We start from the raw sequence: 20,661 nt of genomic DNA on the forward strand, positions 1-20,661 counted from the left end.
AACACATGACGCAATATTGATCTTTGACTTATCTTAGAAAATGGAAAGGCACACCTAAGTTCGCAGCATTAGTAGACTAAAAGAAAGCATTTGACAGTGTTGACTGGCGTACTCTTTTTCAAATTCTGAAGGTACCAGGGGTAAAATACAGAGACAAAAGGCTATTTACAGCTTGTACAGAAACCAGACAGCAGTTGTAAGAGTTGAGTGGCATAAAAGGGAAGCAGTGGCTGAGAAGGGAATGAGAGAGGATTATAGCCTATCCCTGACATTACTCCATCCGTACATTGAGCAAGCAATAAGGCACACCAAAGAAAGCTTTGGAGTAGGAATTAAAGTTCATTCAGAAGGAATATAAACTTTAAGGTTTGCTAATGACATTGTAATTCTGTCAGAGACAGCATGGGACTTCGAAGTGCAGTTGAATGGAGTAGATGAATAGTATTCTGAAAGGAGGATATAAAACGAACACCACCAAATGGAAACAAGGATAATGGAATGTAGTCATATTAAATCAGGCGATGCTGAGGGAATTAGATTAGGAAATGACACACTTAAATTAGTAGATGAGGTTTGTGATTTGTGCAGCAAAATGACTGACGATGACCGAAACAGAGAGGATATAAAATGTAGATTGGCAGTAGCAAGAAAAGCATTTCTGAGGAAGAGAACTTTGTTAACTCTGAATATAGACTTAGTGTTATGAAGTCTTTTCTGAAAGTATTTGTGTGGAGTGTAGCTTTTGAAATATGGTGCTACAAAGGATGCTGAAGATTGTATGGGTAGTTCACACAACTAGTGAGGTACTGAATAGAAATGATTGGCAAAGAAATTTGTGGTCCAACCTGACTAGAAGAAGGGATTGGTTGATAGGATGCATTCTGAGACATCAAGGAATCACCAATCTAGTATTGGAGGGAAGTGGGGGGAGAGGGAGGGGGGATACACATTGTAGAGTGAGAACAACAGATAGATACAGTAAGCAGATTCAGAAGGAAGTAGGTCACAGTAGTTATTCCAAGATGAAGATGCTTGCACAAGATACAGAATCACAGAGAGCTGTATAAAACCAGTCTTCCACTGAAGACCACAACATGAGCTACACGATTTTTTTCAGTGCAACTCATATACACAACAAGATTCACTCAAGCAATGAGATTGTTGTGGTTATCATTCCAAGAATAGTGGGTGTAAAAAGAATAGTGTTATATTGCAGGGGATGTAGCTTTAATAGAGATGTAAGATATTCTGTATTTGTAATATAGGGTGTTTCAGAAAAAAATTATCCGATTTCAAAACTTGTATATTCTACATGAACGAAGACTGAAACTTGGGAGTACATTTCAATTTGTGTATCAAAATTAAAAGTTTACCTTAGCACCAACTGTGTGTAAATGCAGCAAAAGGATTTTTGAATTTTCGATTTCAACAAATGCAATTCAATAATATGAATGTGTGGTGTCTGTCCTTTCGGATATTTCCAAGTGAATTTTTATTTACTTCTTAAAGTAGCTATATTTTTTGTTTATTTCTGGAGGGTTTAGTGGTTAAAATATCCAGTCTCGCTACAGCGGTACTGTGTTCACTAGTCCCTCTATCCATTTCAATACTCGTTATTAGCTCAGAATTATTTGTTGCTAAGAGGTCAAGTGTGTTCTCACAATCATTTACTATCTGTGTAGGCCCATGAACTAAATACTTGAAATAATTTTCTGAGAATGTGTTTAGCACAGCTTCAATTGATGTTTTATGCATATCTCCGGATTTAAACATGTATTTTCGCCAACATGGTGGTGGTGTGGTCTTCAGTCCTGAGACTGGTTTGATGCAGCTCTCCATGCTACTCTATCCTGTGCAAACCTCTTCATCTCCCAGTACCTACTGCAGCCTACATCCTTCTGAATCAGCTTAGTGTATTCATCTCTTGGTCTCCCTTTACGATTTTTACCCTCCATGCTGCCCTCCAGTACTAAATTGGTGATCCCTTGATGCCTCAGAACATGTCCTACGAACCGATCCCTTCGTCTAGTCAAGTTGTGCCACAAAATCCTCTTCTCCCCAATTCTATTCAATACCTCCTCATTAGTTATGTGATCTACCCATCTAATCTTCAGCATTCTTCTGTAGCACCACATTTCGAAAGCTTCTATTCTCTTCTTGTCCAAACTATTTATCGTCCATGTTTCCCTTCCATACATGGCTACACTCCATACAAATACTTTCAGAAACTACTTCCTGACACTTAAATCAATACTCAATGCTAACAAAATTTCTCTTCTTCAGAAACGCTTTCCTTGCCATTGCCAGTCTACATTTTATTTTATATCCTCTCTACTTCAACCATTATCAGTTATTTTGCTCCCCAAATAGCAAAACTCCTTTACTACTTTAAGTGTCTCATTTCCTAATCTAATTCCCTCAGCATCACCCGATTTAATCTGACTACATTCCATTATCCTCGTTTAGCTTTTGTCGATGTTCATCTTATATCCTCCTTTCAAGACACTGTTCAACTGTTCTTCCAAGTCCTTTGCTGTCTCTGACAGAATTACAATGTTATCGGCGAACCTCAAAGTTTTTATTTCTTCTCCATGGATTTTAATACCTACTCTGAACTTTTCTTTTGTTTCCTTTACTGCTTGCTCAATATACAGATTGAATAGCATCGGGGAGAGGCTACAACCCTGTCTCACTCCCTTCCCACCACTGCTTCCCTTTCATGTCCCTCGACTCTTATAACTGTCATCTGCTTCTGTACAAATTGTAAATAGCTTTTCACTCCCTGTATTTTACCACTGACGCCTTCAGAATTTGAAAGAGAGTATTCTAGTCAACATTGTCAAAAGCTTTCTCTAAGTCTACAAATGCTAGAAACATAGGTTTGCCTTTCCTTAATCTTTCTTCTAAGATAAGTCGTAGGGTCAGTATTGGCTCACGTGTTCCAACATTTCTACGGAATCCAAACTCATCTTCCCCGAGGTTGGCTTCTACCAGTTTTTCCATTCATCTGTAAAGAATTCGCGTTAGTATTTTGCAGCTGTAACTTATAAAACTGATAGTTTGGTAATTTTCACATCTGTCAACACCTGCTTTCTTTGGCATTGGAATTATTATATTTTTCTTGAAGTCTGAGGGAATTTCGCCTGTCTCATACATCTTGATCACCAGATGGTAGAGTTTTGTCAGGACTGGCTCTCCCAAGGCTGTCAGCAGTTCTAATGGAATGTTGTCTACTCCCGTGGCCTTGTTTCAACTTAGGTCTTTCAGTGCTCTGTCAAACTCTTCACGCAGTATCATATCTCCCATTTCATCTTCCATAATATTGTTCTCAAGAACATCGCCCTTGTATAGACCCTCTATATACTCCTTCCACCTTTCTGCTTTCCCTTCTTTGCTTAGAACTGGGTTTCCATCTGAGCTCTTGATATTCATACAAGTGGTTCTCTTTTCTCCAAAGGTCTCTTTAATTTTCCTGTATGCAGTATCTATCTTACCCCTCATGAGATAAGCCTCCACATCCTTACACTTGTCCTCTAGCCATCCCTGCTTAGCCATTCTGCACTTCCTGTCAATCTCATTTTTGAGACGTTTGTATTCCTTTGTGCTTGCTTCACTTGCTGCATTTTTGTATTTTCTCCTTTCATCAATTAAATTCAGTATCTCTTCTGTTACCCAAGGATTTCTACTAGCCCTCATCTTTTCACCTACTTGATCCTCTGCTGCCTTCACTACTTCATTCCTCAAAGCTATCCATTCTTTTTCTCCTGTATTTCTTTCCCCCATTCCTGTCAATTGTTCCCTTGTGCACTCCCTGAAACTCTGTACAACCTCTGGTTCTTTCAGTTTATCCAGGTCTCCTTAAATTCCCACCTTTTTGCAGTTTCTTCAGTTTTAATCTACAGTTCATAACCAATAGATTGTGGTCAGAGTCCACATCTGCCCCTGGAAATGTCATACAATTTAAAATCTGGTTCCTAAATCTCTGTCTTACCATTATATAATCTATCTGAAACCGTTTAGTATCTCCAGGGTTCTTCCATGTATACAATCTTTGCCAACATATCGAGTGTAAATTGAAGTCACTACCAACAATAATTTTAAGAGTTGTGTATGTGTTTGAAATTGGACTCAAGTTTTCTTTGAACGTTTCAGCAAATGTATCATCTCAGTTGGGAGGTCAGTAAAAGGATCCAGTTATTATTTTATTCCAGTTGCCAAGAATGGTCTCTAGCCATACTAACTAACTGGAACTACCTAGTTTACTTTCGCTACAAGAATAACTAATTCTAACAGCAACACACATGCCACCACCAACTGTGTGTAGACTATCCATTCTGAACACTGTTAAATTCTTTGCAAAAATTTTGGTTGGTTGGTTGGTTGGTTTGTGGGATTAAAGGGACCAGACTGCTACGGTCATTGGTCCCTTTTTCCAAATACTAAAAACACCCACAGAGAATAAAAACGAGTAACAGAATAGAGCACAGACGACACAGAACAAGAGAAACTGAGACAAAGACCAGACAAAACGAACTAAAATTACACGGAGTGTGACGGTGGTTGGCCGACCATAGAAATAAAAAAGGAAAAGCCAACCACTTAAAACACATTAAAAAATCAGTGTAAAACTGGAGGCCAAAGGCCAGAATCAACACAAAACAATAAGATAAAACAGAAACACTTAGATTAAATGATAAAAACCCCCTGCCCGAATAAAACGTAAAACTAAGTCAGCCGTAGCAGAGTCATTTGTTAAAATGGCAGGGAGCGTGTCAGGCAGTGCAAACGACTGCCTGAGCACAGCTAAAAGCGGACACTCCAATAAAATATGGACCACTGATAAAACGGAGCCGCAGCGACATAGAGGCGCGTCCTCACGGCGCAATAAGTGGCCGTGCGTAAGCCGAGTGTGCCCAATGCGCAGCCGGCAGAGGACAACAGACTCCTTGCGGGAGACCCGCATGGACGACCGCCACACAGTCGTCGTCGCCTTGATTGGACGGAGTTTGTTGGGCGTGGGCAGATTGTGCCATTCAGCGTCCCAAACCGAAAGAACTTCACGGCGTAAGACTGCCCGCAAATCAGTCTCCGGGAGGCCAATCCCCAGAGACGATTTACTAGTGGCCTGTTTCGCCAGGCGGTTAACATTCTCATTGCCAGGTATCCCAAAGTGGCCTGGGGTCCACACGAAGACCACAGAGTGGCCGCAACGCGCAAGAGTATGCAGGGACTCATGGATAGCCATCACCAGACGAGAACGAGGAAAACACTGGTCAAGAGCTCGTAAACCACTCAGGGAATCGCTACAGATAACGAAGGACTCACCTGAGCAGGAGCGGATATACTTTAGGGCTCGAAAGATGGCGACCAGCTCAGCAGTGGAAATGCTGCAGCCAGCCGCCAAGGAACGTTGTTCGGAATGATCCCCTAGAGTGAGCGCATAACCGACTCGACCAGCAACCATCGAGCCGTCAGTGTAAACAATGCCAGAGCCCTGATACGGGGCCAGGATGGAATAAAAGCGGCGGCGGAAGGCCTCTGGAGGGACTGAGTCCTTTGGGCTCTGTGCCAAATCAAGCTGAAGGCAAGGGCGAGGCACACACCATGGGGGCGTGCGCAGAGGTGCCCAGAAAGGAGGTGGAACAGGGAAAAACCCAAGCCCAGAGAGGAGCTCTTTGACGCGTACGGCGATCGGACAACCCGATCAGGGCCGACGGTCTGGCAGATGGATGACTGACTGCGGGAACAGGACACGGTAATTTGGATGCCCGGGCAAGCTAAAAACATGGGCAGCATAAGCAGCCAGTAATTGTTGGCGTCGTAACCCCAGTGGAGGGACACCTGCCTCCACTAATATGCTGTCCACAGGGCTGGTGCAGAAAGCACCAGTGGCAAGGCGTATCCCACTGTGGAGAATTGGGTCCAGCACCCGCAATGCAGATGGGGATGCTGAGCCATAAGGCAGGCTCCCATAATCCAGACGGGACTGGATTAACGCCTGGTAGAGACACAACAGGCTAGATCGGTCGGCGCCCCAGCGGGTGTGGCTCAAGCATCTCATAGCGTTTAGATGCCGCCAACACGCCTGTTTAAGCTGCCAGATACGAGGCAGCCAACTCAACCGGGCATCGAAAACCACCCCCAAAAACCTGTGTGATCCCACCACTGAAAGAAATTCGCCGGCAAGATAAAGCCGCGGCTCCGGGTGGACAGTATGTCGCCGGCAGAAATGCATAACGCAGGTCTTGGGTGCCGAAAACTGGAACCCATGAGCTACAGGCCAAGACTGCACCTTGCAGATAGCACCCTGTAGCTGACGTTCAACAGCTGCAATGCCAGTAGAGCTGTAGTAAAGGCAGAAGTCGTCAGCATACAGGAAAGCGGAGACAGAATTTCCCACAGCCACAGCGAGCCCGTTAATGGCTATTAAAAACAGGCAGACACTTAAAACAGAACCCTGTGGCACACCGTTCTCCTGGACATGGGAGGAACTATATGAGGCCGCGACTTGCACGCGGAAGGTACAATACAACAGAAAATTTCTGATAAAGATCGGCAGAGGGCCCTGAAGACCCCATCCATGAAGCGTAGAAAGGATATGATGACGCCATGTCGTATCGTACGCCTTCCTCATCTCGAAAAAGACAGCGACCAGGTGCTGACGGTGGGCAAAGGCAGTACGGATGGCCGACTCCAGGCTCACCAGATTGTCGGCGGCAGAGCGGCCTTTACGGAACCCACCCTGAGACGGAGCCAGAAGGCCCCAAGACTCCAGTACCCAATGCAAGCGCAAGCTCACCATCCATTCGAGAAGCTTGCAAAGAACGTTGGTGAGGCTAATGGGGCGCTAGCTGTCCACCTCCAAAGGGCTCTTGCACGGTTTCAAAATGGGGATGACAATGCTCTCCCGCCATTGCGACAGAAACTCACCCTCGACCCAGAGACGGTTGTACAGGTCGAGGAGTCGTCGCTTGCAGTCCACTGAAAGGTGTTTCAGCATCTGACAGTGGATGCTATCTGGCCCGGGAGCGATATCAGGGTAAGCGGCAAGGGCACTGTGAAATTCCCACTCACTGAATGGAGCATTGTAGGATTGTGAAGTGTGGGTGTGAAAAGAAAGGCTCCGACATTCCAGCTTTAATGGAGCGGAAGGCCTGGGGGTAATGCGCAGAAGCGGAACTCATAGCAAAATGCTCTGCTAAGTGGTTTGCAATGACGTCGGAGTCAGTACAAACTGCTCCATTCAGTGAGAGCACAGGGACGCTGACAGGTGTCCGATAGCCGTAGACGCGTCGAATCTTGTCCCAGACCTACGATGGAGAGACATGGAGGCCAATGGTGGACACATACCGCTCCCAGCACTCCTGCTTGCTTTGGCGGATAAGGCGGCGGGCCCGCACACACAGCCGTATGAAGGTGATGAGGTGTTCAATGCAGGGATGTCGCTTGTGACGCTGTAGCGCCCGCCGGCGATCTTTAATCGCTGCAGCAATCTCAGGCGACCACCAAGGCACAGTCCACCACCGAGGGGACCCAGAGGAACGGGGAATGGCAGATTTGGCGGCAGTAATGATGCCGGTGGTGACTGATTGAACCACCGCATCAATGTCATCATTAGAGAGAGGCTCAATAGCGGTAGTGGAGGAGAACAAGTCCCAGTCAGCCTTATTCATAGCCCATCTGCTAGGGCGCCCAGAAGAGTGACGCTGTGGTAGTGACAGAAAGATCGGAAAGTGGTCACTACCACACAGGTCGGCATGCACACTCCATTGGACAGACGGTAAGAGGCTAGGGCTACAGATTGAAAGGTCAATGGTGGAGTATGTGCCATGCGCCACACGGAAGTGTGTGAAGGCACCATCATTTAAAATCGAGAGATCGAGCTGCGACAAAAAATGCTCAACGGTGGCGCCTCGACCTGTTGCCATTGACCCACCCCACAGAGGGTTATGGGCGTTGAAGTCGCCCAATAGCAAGAAAGGTGGCTGCAATTGGGCTATCAGTGCAGCCAGGACATGCTGCGAGACATCACCATCCGGTGGAAGGTAAAGACTGCAGACGGTAACAGCCTGTGGCGTTCACACCCGAACAGCGACAGCCTCTAAAGGTGTTTGGAGAGGGACAGACTCGCTGTGCAGAGTGTGAAGGACAAAGAGGCAGACGCCACCAGACACCCTTTCATATGCTGCCCGGTTCGTATAATAACCCCAATAGCCACGGAGGGCGGTGGTTCGCATTGCTGGAAACCAAGTTTCCTGAAGAGCAATGCAGAAGAAAGGGTGAAGGCTGATAAGTTGTTGGAGCTCAGCTAGATGGTGGAAAAAACCGCCGCAGTTCCACTGGAGGATGATATTGCCCATGGCTGAGAAAGGCGTGAAAGGACTGGGAAGGCAATTTACACCGCTTGTTCACTCACTGCCACCGATTCAGTACCCGTGCGAGTGGCATCCATGGCATCTGAGGGACCGGCGAGATCAAGGTACGCAGCGGATGCGAGAATCTCGACCTCATCCTCAGACGCAGAGCTCGAAGGGTGCAGTGGGGTTGGTGCCACCGCAAGTTCTTTGGCCTTAGAGGTCTTTCTCTTGGACTTCTCTCGCTGAACCTTGGGTTTCACCGGCTGGGAAGGCTTCACCGATTCAGTCTCCGGGACGGAGGAGGATCATGAAGCCCTACGCCCGGCTGCTGGTGAGGACTTATGCCACTGTCGGCCGTCATCCTTCCCGCTGGTGGAACCCTGGGAAGGGAGGGTCCCAAGGGAACTCTTACGGGCGAGAGTAGCCGATGAAGTTAGACGCTTCTCCGGCTGAGGAGCGGGGACGGACGTCCCTGACGGGTGGGAGGATGTTGCTCCTGAGGTAGATGGTGCAGGAGCAACTGGTGGGGTAGAGCCCCCCACGGGCAAGGGGGCAGGAGGAGACGTACTGCTTATTGAGCTGGCTGGAAGTCTTGAAACTGATGGGGCTAGCACAGTCGTTGTAGCAGCCGCGTAAGAAGATGTCATTCTCACAGGATGGAGTCTGTCATATTTCCTTTTGGCCTCAGTATAGGTCAGCCGGTCCAGGGTCTTATATTCCATGATTTTGCACTCTTTCTGAAAGACTTTGCAGTCAGGCGAGCAAGGGGAATGATGCTCTCCGCAGTTGACACAGATGGGAGGCGGGGCACATGGAGTATTGGGATGTGACGTGCGTCAGCAATCCCGACATGTGAGGCTGGAAGTGCAGCGGGAAGACATATGGCCGAACTTCCAGCACTTAAAGCACCGCATCGGAGGAGGGATATAGGGCTTGACGTCACAACGGTAGACCATCACCTTGACCTTCTCCAGTAATGTATCACCCTCGAAGGCCAAGATGAAGGCACCGGTAGCAACCTGATTGTCCTTCGGACCCCGATGAATGCGCCGGATGAAATGAACACCTCTACGCTCTAAGTTGGCGCGCAGCTCGTCATCAGACTGCAAAAGTAGGTCCCTATGGAAAATAACTCCCTGGACCATATTTAAACTCTTATGTGGTGTAATGGTAATGTGAACATCCCCCAACTTGTCACAAGCAATAACCTGCGTGACTGGGCGGAGGATGCCGTTTGTATCAGTACTGACCCAGAGCGCATTCTGGACAAGCCCTCCACCTCCCCAAATTTGTCCTCCAAATGCTCAATGAAGAACTGAGGCTTTGTGGATAGAAAAGACTCCCCATCAGCTCTGGTGCAAACTAAGAATCAGGGCGAATAACTGTTACCTCCATCCCGAGACTTACGCTCCTCCCACAGCGTGGCCAGAGAGGGGAATGTTTTCGGATCGTACTTTTGAGCATTAAATTGAGCCTGAGAACGCTTAGAGACTGCTGGCGGCTGGCCGCCAGCGAGTGATGATGTACCACGCTTCATTGCGGGTCATCCGCCCTGATGCCACCTACTCCGACCAAGGGCCCTCCCCACGGGCGCCACCCAGCCGCAGCAATAGCCACCTGGCAGGATGTCCATTGCCGGGAGTCCTGATGCCCCAGGGAGATGGGCAACTACTCCTTGGCATACGTGGGGAGTTAACAGTGCAGGCATCAGTAGAGTGATCCCTGTGTTGTCAGGGGGCTACAACCAACAGGGTACATGGCGGCCCCACCACAACGGACTGGCTACCATGCTGGATCTTAGGTGCAAAAATGTCCTAGGTCGTCGTCGCAGTTAAACGTAACACTGCAGAGTGCAGCGTGGTAATCGCACCCAGTGACATATCCCCGCCCAAGAGACGGAAAACGAGCGGGACACCATTGCAATGAAGAAAAAGTCGGCTAAAGGTCTCAATGCATGACGGATACAGTGCACCATGTAAGGCGCCCTTCCCCAATTGGCTCGCTCTTCGGAATAATTTAGAAAGATGGAGGTCAAACCCGAGATGGGACCATCACATAAGGCCAAAACATTTGAGACTCCTTTTAGTCGCCTCTTACGACAGGCAGGAATACCGCGGGCCTATTCTAGCCCCCGAACCCACAGGGGGGGCAAAAATTTTGTCTGAGCTTATCTCCGGCTTTAGTTAGCTTTCACTGTCTATCATGATTTGAGTGTCAGTGCTTTCTATTAGTGCTTGGAGCTCTGGTACTTCCCCAACACACCTATGACAGTTTGCAACTGTTATACCAATGGTTCCTGTATCTACATTCTTCCTGCGTTCAACCTGCACCCTTCAAGACTGAAGCCCTCTTTGAGTTTCCCCAAGATCCTGTAACAAAAAAAACTGCCCATTCCATGCCACACAGCCCCTGCTACCTTTGTAGCTGCCTTATGTGTCTGGTGGACTCCTGAACAATTCAGCAGAACAGAATCTTTTGACACTGTACCACACAAGTGGCTTGTAGTGAAATTGCATGCTTATGGAATAGTGGACCCACGATTTCCTGTCTGAGGGGTCACACTTTGTAGTAATTTATGGAAAGTCATCGAGTAAAACAGAAGCAATTTCTGGCATTCCCCATGGTAGTGTTATAGGCCCTCTGCTATTCCTTATCTATATAAATGATTTAGGAGAAAATCTGAGCAGACATCTTAGCTTGTTTGCAGATGTTGCTGTCATTTATAGCCTAGTGAAGTCATCAGAAGATCAAAACAAATTGCAAAATGATTTAGAAAAAGACTTCTTTATGGTGCGAAAATTGGCAATTGATGCTAAGTAATGAAAAGTGTGAGGTCCTCCACATCAGTGCTAAAAGAAATCCATTGAACCTCTATTACACAATAAATTAGTCAAATCTAAAGTCCATAAATTCAACTAAATACCTAGAAATTACAATTACATACACCTTAAATTGGAAAGAACACATAGGAAATGTTGTGGGGAAGGCTAACCAAAGACTGTATTTTATTAACAGAATACTTCGAAACTGTAACAGACGTTCTAAAGAAACGGCCTACACAATGATTGTCTGTCCTCTTTTGGAATGCAATGCACTGTGTGAGATCCTAACCAGATAGGATTAACAGAGTACATCGAGGAAGTGCAAAGAAGAGCAACACATTCTGTATTATCATGAAATAGGGGAGAAAATGTCATTGACATGGTACAGGATTTAGGGTGGACACCATTAAAACAAAGGCATCTTTTGTTGTGGTGGAATCTCCTCACGAAAGTTCAAACACCAATTTTCTCCTCTGAATGCGAAAATATTTTGTTGACATTGAACTACATAGGGAGAAATGATCATCATAATAAAATAAGGGAAATCAGGGTTCACATGGAAAGATATAGTTGTTCATTTTTTCCGCACTCTGGTCAAGACTGAAATAATAGAGAATTATTTTAACGGTGGTTTGATGAACCCTCTGCCAGGCACTTAAGTGTGGTTTGCGGAGTATCCATGCAGATGTAGATGTATCAGCTGTACGTAGCCTACAGATCTTGCACTGCAGAACTGGCCTCCAAAGTCACCTTATTCCACTGTATACATAACAGGAAACAAAGAGCTGTCCTAATAGGAGTGAGTGAAACAATAAAATCGGAGCGGAGAACTATTAACTGTGGTGTGCATCTTCATATTTTCATGGTACAAAGATTGTTCCCTAAAATTTTGGGCATGCAGCTAGCTGCATCAATTCGACTTCTTCTTCTAATAATTCAACTGAATACCATCCACCCATCTTCAGATGAGCCAAGGTGACTCACGCTCCAGCACTTGCTCCATCTTTTCAAATCCGTGGACCGCACCTCTGCGCATGCAGCCACAGATAAACAAGGTGCCAGAGATGTCAATTGGCAGCAAAGAGATATGCCATATGCATGGAATCAGATCTATGGCTGTGCGGTTGATCCACATTGTGATATTGATGTATCACTGCGAACTTACTACCTAATAAATCTGCGATGGCAGAGCACTTTATTGATGCTGGGAACTTTGTGGTGTACAATAGTGTCAAAATTTTGGCCCTGACTCAGTAATGAAAGAAGCAATTGAAATTCAGTTGGTGATGAATTTAATTAACAGAGGCAGTGGCTTCAGCTTGGACAAATCATGGAATCTGGCAATTTCTGTTATAAACTTACAAAGATGGTGCAGCTCTCAGTGAAACATAGATATCAGCATGTGGAGTGACTGTGCAGCAGTAAATCTAATTTCACGCATATGTCATACCCCTTTGCTGCCAATCAACACCTTTGGCACCTTGTTTATCTGTGGCTGCATGTGCAGCGGTGCAGTCCGCGGGTTTAAAAGGACGGAGCAAGTGGTGGAGCATCAGTCACCTCGGCTCACTCTGAAGATGGCTGGACAGTATTCAGTTGAAATATTAGAAGAAGAAGAGGTCAAATTTGTGGAGCTGCATGCCCAAAATTTTATGGAACAATTAACGATGGTGTTTGACAAGGCTTGATACTTGGACCGTTGATCTTCTCAGTGTATATTAATGACCTATCAGCATCAGTGAACGACAAGGCAAATACAGGGTGTCCCATTTATCCTGGCCACCCTAAATAACTGTTTGTCCAGATGCAAATTACAAAATGTTTCAAGCAAATGTTCTTTAACCCTCAGCAGGACATCAATCAGCATGATAGCCTTCATTGTAGCTCAGTTTTTACAAAGATATGATCAGCGGTATGACTTTTTTAAATGGCACCCTGTATTTTTTATTCAGTAATTCATTTCCTCTCCTAAAGAACTATTCAAAAATGTATCACAGTGTACCATTCACTGAAACACAATGTTATTAATTACATAACACAACACTGACTTTGAGCCCAGGATCAAAACCTTGTCCACTTGCTGGAGTTGTCAGAAAACAAATAAAAAACCAAGTAAAAACATAATACAAAATTGACTTTGACTCTCCTGTGCCACTGCCAAGGAGTAGAACATTCAAAGGTGTTCAGAGTGGTGACCCTGAACACCAATACACAGTTGCACTCGTTGAATGAAAAAATTATTTACTGCTTGCAGTGTTGCCTGCTGAAGAGAATTACAAGCAAGAACGATACGTTCCTGCATGTCCTCTGGAGTTGTTGGAATATCACGATAGACGTCTTTAATGCACCCCCAAAGAAAAAATCCAGAGGATTTAAATCAGGAGACCTAGCAGAATAAATAACTGTTCCTCCTTGACCAATCCATCTGGCAGCATATCTTTTGTTCAGAACACGACGTGCACGCAAGTCATTATGTGCTGGACATCCATCGTGTTGATACCACATAAGCATTCTGGTGTGTAGTGGCACTTCATCCAGAAGACAAGGAAGAATTCGTCTGAGGAAGTTGGCATACACTCTGCCATTTACACTACCATTGATGAAACAAGGGCCAATAATTGCAGTACCAAGCATCCCACACCAGATGTTAACTCTCCATTGACGCTGATGTTCCACCTGTCTAAGCCATCTTCAGTTGTCGCTGGACCAATAATGTATTTCCTTGTATTTACCTGTCATTTGTTTGAGAAGGAACATTCATCGGTAAATAGAACATTGGAGAAGGAGTTCGGGTTGGCGAGGATTTGCTGCTGTGCTCACTGACAGAACTGTACACGATTCTGGAAATCATTTCCACGCAATTCTTGATGTAGGTGTACATGGTATGGATGGAGCCAGTGACATGTAAGAATATGATGTACACTGGTTTTAGGAATGCCAATCTTGTGTTCAAGCTGTCATGTGTTCACATGTGGATTCATAAGAACGGAAGTGAGAACAGTAACTTCGACTTCTTCATCTATGATTGTGCTACAACGATTGTGTTGTCATGGGTTGAAACTTCCCGTTTCCTGAAGCGTCACAACAAAACAAGGAAACATCTATCGGGAAGGTGGGTTCTTGTCAAGATATCGCTCTCTGCACAGTTCCGCTGTCTACATAGCGTTTCGCATACCTTCAACAACAACAATAAAAGAAACATTATGTTGATGCAGTTTGTAGGAAGGACAGCCTTTACTGTATGCCTACTCTATGCAACAGTATTTAAAAGGACTAAACTACTGCACTAAATGTACCCGTACATAAGAAAACAGTATTGCAATTACTGTTATGCTAACTTACATTCCCCATAGATGAGTAGCATTCCTACCTTTTCTTCATTGGTGTACATTCTGCTTACACAACTCTTCAACTGATGATGGTTGACAGAATGATGGGTGTGCATTCCACTTATGTTTACATTTGTCCTCTGTCAACATCAGCACGTGGATTGTTCCATTACCCCGAGTACCTGCACTAAGTGCTGGAAGCGTCAACATCAATGTTGTGTTACGTAATTAATAACATTGTGTTTCAGTGAATGGTACACTGTGATACATTTTTGAATAGGTCTTTAGGAGAGGAAATGAATTACCAAATAAAAAATACAGGGTGCCATTTAAAAAGTCATACCGCTGTTCATATCTTCATAAAAAACAGAGCTACAATAAAGGCAATCATGCTGACTGATGTCCCCCTGACAGCTAAAGAACATTTGCTTGAAACATTTTTTTTTTATTTAGGGTGGCCAAGATAAATGGGACACCCTGTATAGTAACATTTGCTGATGATACAAGTAATTTGATCAAGGGCATCAAATCCTCAGTGCAAATTACAATTAAAACAATAACACGCCAAGGTCATAAATGAAGATCGGTAACTGTTCTAAGTGTCAAATATGACATCTGTCAGGAGAATGAGAAAAATGCTGTATCTCTGCGCATACTTAACTGATTTGGAACCACAGAAATGTGCTACTCACTTTATTACCACAAAAATAATGTGACAAAGTAGAAAATAAATACTTTATTAAGGAAGTTCTAAAGTGCCTTTCCAGGAAGCTGACTGGTTCTATGCCTATAAGTAAGTTTTTTATTAGTTAATTCTTGCAAAGTAGAAAACAACAACTACCCACTGTTAATAACACTATTTATTTACACAAACTGCACCATTACCAGTTTTGAAATGACGGTTCAGATTCAGGAGGCTGTTAATGTTTATATTACATTTGCTGTTTACATTATTTTTTGGCTTTTTCCAACAAATAACATATACAACAACTGTGATATAAATATGAAAAGCTATCTGAAGATTAACCTGTCACTACAGAACCAGTAATGGCGATATTTGTGTAAATAAACAGCATTATTAACAGTGGCTGGTTGTTGCTTCCTTCTCTGCAAGAATTAACTTGTTTTCTGTGCACAGCCAGGGTCTCAAACATGTCAGATTTTGGAAAAATCACAGGAGAAAGTTTTGTCATAATGGAAATGATAGGTTCCGCAAAAGATGCTCAGAATGGTGTGGAATACCATGACACATGGGGCTCATGACAAAGACTGAAGGCACAGTCAAGAACAGAGACAGAAACTATAAGAGTGTGACAGTACAAAGAATTTAACACTCATGCAATGTGAGTGTAGGCTGAGTAAACAAGATCTGGGCTCATGCTAGCATGCAACTGACCTTGGAGTACACGTGTTCGAATCAGGAAAGCTACAATTCCAATGTATGCAACACTAGTGCTGCTTACTATGGAATTGCAAATCACTCTGATTGTCGAATGTGAACAACTCCTCATCTGACATATATGAGTCTGGAGGGAACACAAAACGCAGTATTATATTATTTGCACTGTTGTTGCTGTTTTTTTACCTTTTTCACCATGTGATATTGTGTTCCTAGACTTATCCTACATTACAGTATAGCATTTGTAGATGAATGTAATTTAATAGGACCAAATGAAAATCAAATAAAATCACTCATACAGGCTGCATGACTTTTATGGATAAAAAAAAGGGTGTGTAGAGGACAATGAAACAAACAAATAATTTAATAAAGTTAGGTTAAGACACCAATGGTTTCCCCAATGCAATATATGTCCAGATGATGTCATGCAAATGTTACAACACTGTTAATGTCTAATGCTATGTTTCAAAATAAATACTGCAAGTGAGATATAAATTACAAAGTCATAAACTGTCCTCATTTGATTTTATCACCATTTCAGATTCCCAAGTACTGATAAACAGCATCTCAGTAACAACTGTATTAGTTACGGCTTATTGATACCACGGTCTCCCAAGTTCACTTATAAGAAGCCACAGGACTTTTTTGTGTGAGGATATTAAAAATCTTTGTTGTATTACAGCCCTGTTGATTGTATCCATGAACTCTAGGAATGCACTGTGGATAGTTGTAAATGGATTCAGAACACGCATGGAATTTTTCAACATGTACAGGCATTGATGAGGAGACATGTTGAAGCTTGCCTTCACATGAGTGGTGGCCATGTAGAACGCTTGTGGTAATCAGTTTGTTCTCAAGTGCATCTCTGCAGTTTGAATTCTCAGGTACTCTGTTTAAAATGTTAATGCACTCAGTAGTAATACATCATATCAGGGAAACTATTGGTTCATGGACCTATGATTATTAGGGTTATTTGCTTGTTTCATAGTGTCATCCACTTGCCCCTGTTTGATAGATATACAGTAGTTGTGTGACATTGAATGACTCTTTTTGAAATTTCACATATTTTTGTGTTTTTAATATTTATTCAATCTTTAATATAGTGTTGATATATAGTTGAGATTTACTGTTATATGATATTATGATAATCACACCATCTTATTTCTCTAATACATTTTTTTCCTATTTGTAGGCAATGGTCAGAAACACAGTTTATATCAACAATATTATTGTTGCGAGTTCTCAAGGTCTCTCCTTTTTGCTTACAACTTACATTATTAAATATATTGGCAAGAAAATGACTATGGGTGAGTGCCACATGAAGTTATTTTGTAGATACAAAATAATTTACTCCCCCTATGTAAACATGATTAAATAATATCTTGAACTGTCCATGCTGTTTATGAAAACAAAGAGATCTGAAATAGTTTCTGTGTTGTACAAAAACTGACGGAGCTCTTGTAAATTCTTTATAAAATGCATGACTGATTTTTTAATTTAAATTACATAATCAGATCCAAATCTGAATAAGAAAGTGACCGTAAACATTATCATACAAAGACCATATCATAGCGGTAAGAAGTGTCCACAAAACTGAATACTTACACTGTAATGGTCAAGTAACTTTTACAGTCTGATCCCAAATCTTTCTATAAAAATTAGGAAATTTTGTAAAAAGCAACAGTCATGGATTAAAATGCAGCAATGAAACTGTAACCTGGGTACAAGTGGTATGAGATAAGAGATTATAAAAAGCATTTGACAAGGGTGGGGGTGGGAGTGGGGTGGGGGTGGGGGGGGGGCAAGGGGTGAGAAGATGAAGTGTAGAGTTAGCAGTACCTCAGCTGAAGCCTCGCTGTGATGGATCACTGCAATTGAAATACACAAACTGACAGGATATCAAAACATACATCCTGACAGCTGTCAATTCATATATGACAGCTGCATTGTTCCATCCTGGTGAGACTTCAGCTGAGACACTGCTAACTCTATAAGTCGTCTTTCTCTCCCTGCCCCCCGCCTCCTGCACCCCTCTTTCTGGTGCTTTTTCTCTAGTCTATCATCACATTTGTTCATAGATTCCACTTTCATTGCCTGTTTTAATCCATGAACATCACTTTTTTGGAAATTTCCCAAATTTTAAAGAAAGGATATAGATCAGACTGTAAATGTGGCTTAACCACTATAATGCAAGTATTCATTCTTGCAGACACATTTTATCGCTGTGGTAAGGTCTTTGTGTAATACTGCTTACAATCTCTTTCTTATTTCTATTCAGATGCACACTTGATGACATAATTTAAATTATGAAACTGATCATTCCTTTTATAATGGATTTATAACAGCTGCAGCAGTTATTATTCAATAAGCCAAAGTTTGGCTGTGGATGACCATCCAGTAAACTCTGTCAGCTTTCGTGTATTTTAAACAGTCTGCATTTCGATAGTACAGTACAAGCTATGAATACCAGAACACTTTATATTCCCCAAAACAAAGTCTACAATTACTCTTTCAAACTGAAATATTTAACAATTTTTTCTTTGCAGTGATAGGATACGTTGGAGCAGCCATATGTTCAATGGCAGCTTATTGGACATACAGCACATCAACTGCATTGGCTTGTTTTGCTCTTATTGTGTCATTAACTGGTGTGAGCAACATTGCATGCTTAGCTGTCATTGTGGACATGTTCCCTACAGGTGTCAGGTAGTGTACCAACATTTTCTCTCATAGAATATAAATTCAATTAACATTTCTTACAGCATATAGCTGCAGAAGTTGAATCATTTAATGAGAACATTCTAGGGTATATACAAATAATGGAAAATCCAGGTTGGAATGTAACAATATTATGGAGAGAACAGTTACTACTCACCATATAGTGGAGATGCTGAGCAGCATATAGGCACAACAAAAAGATTCAGACTCACTCACTCACACACACACACACACACACACACACACACACACACACACACACACACACATGACCACAGTCTCTCGCAGCTGAAGCCAGAGACTGTGGTCATTTGTGTGTGACTTGCATCTGTGTGTTTGCGTGTGTGTTTCCTCTATTTCTGTCAAAGGCCTTGTTGGCTGAAAGCTTATTTTGTTATAGTCATTTTGTTGTGCCTATCTCCGACTCAGCATCTCCGCTATATTGTGACTAGGATATAGACAATTTTTTATCACTGGTTTGAGTCTGATGTTCCATTAGCTCATAATTACAAGTCATTATAACATAAGTGACAATTTGTAATTTTATCATAGCTAGACATCTTCGTCATTAGAGAGTGTCACAAAGAAGGCCCAATTTCAGTCTGGAGATTGCTTGAAATGAGGCATTGTGATGAGTGCAAATGCGCACATTCCAGCTTAGTGCAACTTTTAATATGGAATGTCTGTAAAAAAGAGTAATTGAGGGGCAAATCAGAATTCAGTTTGATACCAGATGTGAGGCAGGTCAACATGGATCATGAGGTAGAAAGGCGAAAGGTCTCTGGAGTAAGCCAAGTCAGGTGTCAGCATGGGGTCACAGTGACCTGCATGAGGCAGGAGGTGGAGGAACACAGTCATGGTGGAGGCAAATAAAACATGAAATGCAGTATGTATAGGTGGGCATCCATCCACATTTTGGAAAGTGGATTGGTCCAACCAGTACCCTCCAGCAAGGAAAAAATAGTTCTTTCAGTAAACAATTAAGGTCAAGTAGCCAGCAGTGGCAAAAATTAGATAAAAGCATAATTCCATAATTCAAGTACTAGAGAGTCAATAAGGGTGAGTTAATCTGAGTAGGTTCAGTTTTATGGAAAAGATGGTGGCTGACATCACAGCAGTACAGAGAGAGGGAGGGATGGCAGGAATGCCATTGTTCAATGACTTGGAGTTCTGGCAGCGAACAGGCTGGATGGGTGGCAGCATCACTCCCCCTCATCTCATAAATAAACTTTGCCTTCTCCCTTTTCCTCAGACAGAGCCAGAGTGTGGGCATAAACTTGCACATAGGTTTTGCTCTTTTATATTTGTCAATTAAACTTTGATTTGTACTGTGACAATGACAGAGGCATAGATGAATCTAGATCACTTAACAAAGCTTATTCTGCACAACAACACAGATGCCAGTGGACATGATATGTCAGCTGCCGTGCTTGCTCCTGCTACTGGACTTCTCATTTGTGGTCAACCAACCATCAATGATAATCTGTTGGTTACGGTCACTACTAATTTGAATAGTGTGATGTTGATTAGGTGGCTCTGTATAATTCCTTCGGAAAAGATACTGGTATTGTGTCGGGAAGACCCAAGTGGCAGAAAGAGTGTTATACTCATGAGAGTGCAATTGGAATTAGCCTAATTGTAACAACACTACCTACATATTTGAACTGGATGGAACATTGCACCAGTGACATAAGCATCACATAGAGAGGCATAACCACACAGCTGCCATCATAATGGGTTCTGAGTTGCACAGTATGGAAATGGTGTTGTTTGTAACAGTTTGAAGAATGATTTATAGAGGCCAGCACTCCTCATGAATAAATGTAAATTTCACCAGGACCTTATTACTTTCTCTAGTAGTGGCAAACCTACATTTCTCAGCATTAGCCTTATGGTTTGGTAGAGATACAGAATTCACAAGGTGTCCAACAACACACAAGTGGTTGCTCTGTAATTAAAGTCCAGTAGATTACAGGTCAATAAAGTTCGGAGGCTGACTACGCTGCTAAACTGCAGGTAAGTCATAGATAAAATCT

The 20,661-nt window shown here is 43.1% G+C and overlaps 1 protein-coding gene across 1 annotated transcript in view; it reads left to right on the forward strand.

The window, feature by feature from the left end:
* The window catches only part of LOC124799171 (synaptic vesicle glycoprotein 2B-like), a 239,455-nt gene that overhangs the window by 196,810 nt on the left and 21,984 nt on the right, over window positions 1-20,661 (forward strand). Inside the window, exons 9-10 of the mRNA XM_047262709.1 lie at window positions 17,100-17,214; window positions 18,454-18,613. Coding sequence (XP_047118665.1) covers window positions 17,100-17,214; window positions 18,454-18,613 — 275 coding nt within the window. The remainder of the gene's footprint in view (window positions 1-17,099; window positions 17,215-18,453; window positions 18,614-20,661) is intronic.

The sequence above is a fragment of the Schistocerca piceifrons genome, chromosome 5 (assembly GCF_021461385.2).
Source record: "Schistocerca piceifrons isolate TAMUIC-IGC-003096 chromosome 5, iqSchPice1.1, whole genome shotgun sequence".
In the NCBI taxonomy this organism is placed as follows: Eukaryota; Metazoa; Arthropoda; class Insecta; order Orthoptera; family Acrididae; genus Schistocerca; species Schistocerca piceifrons.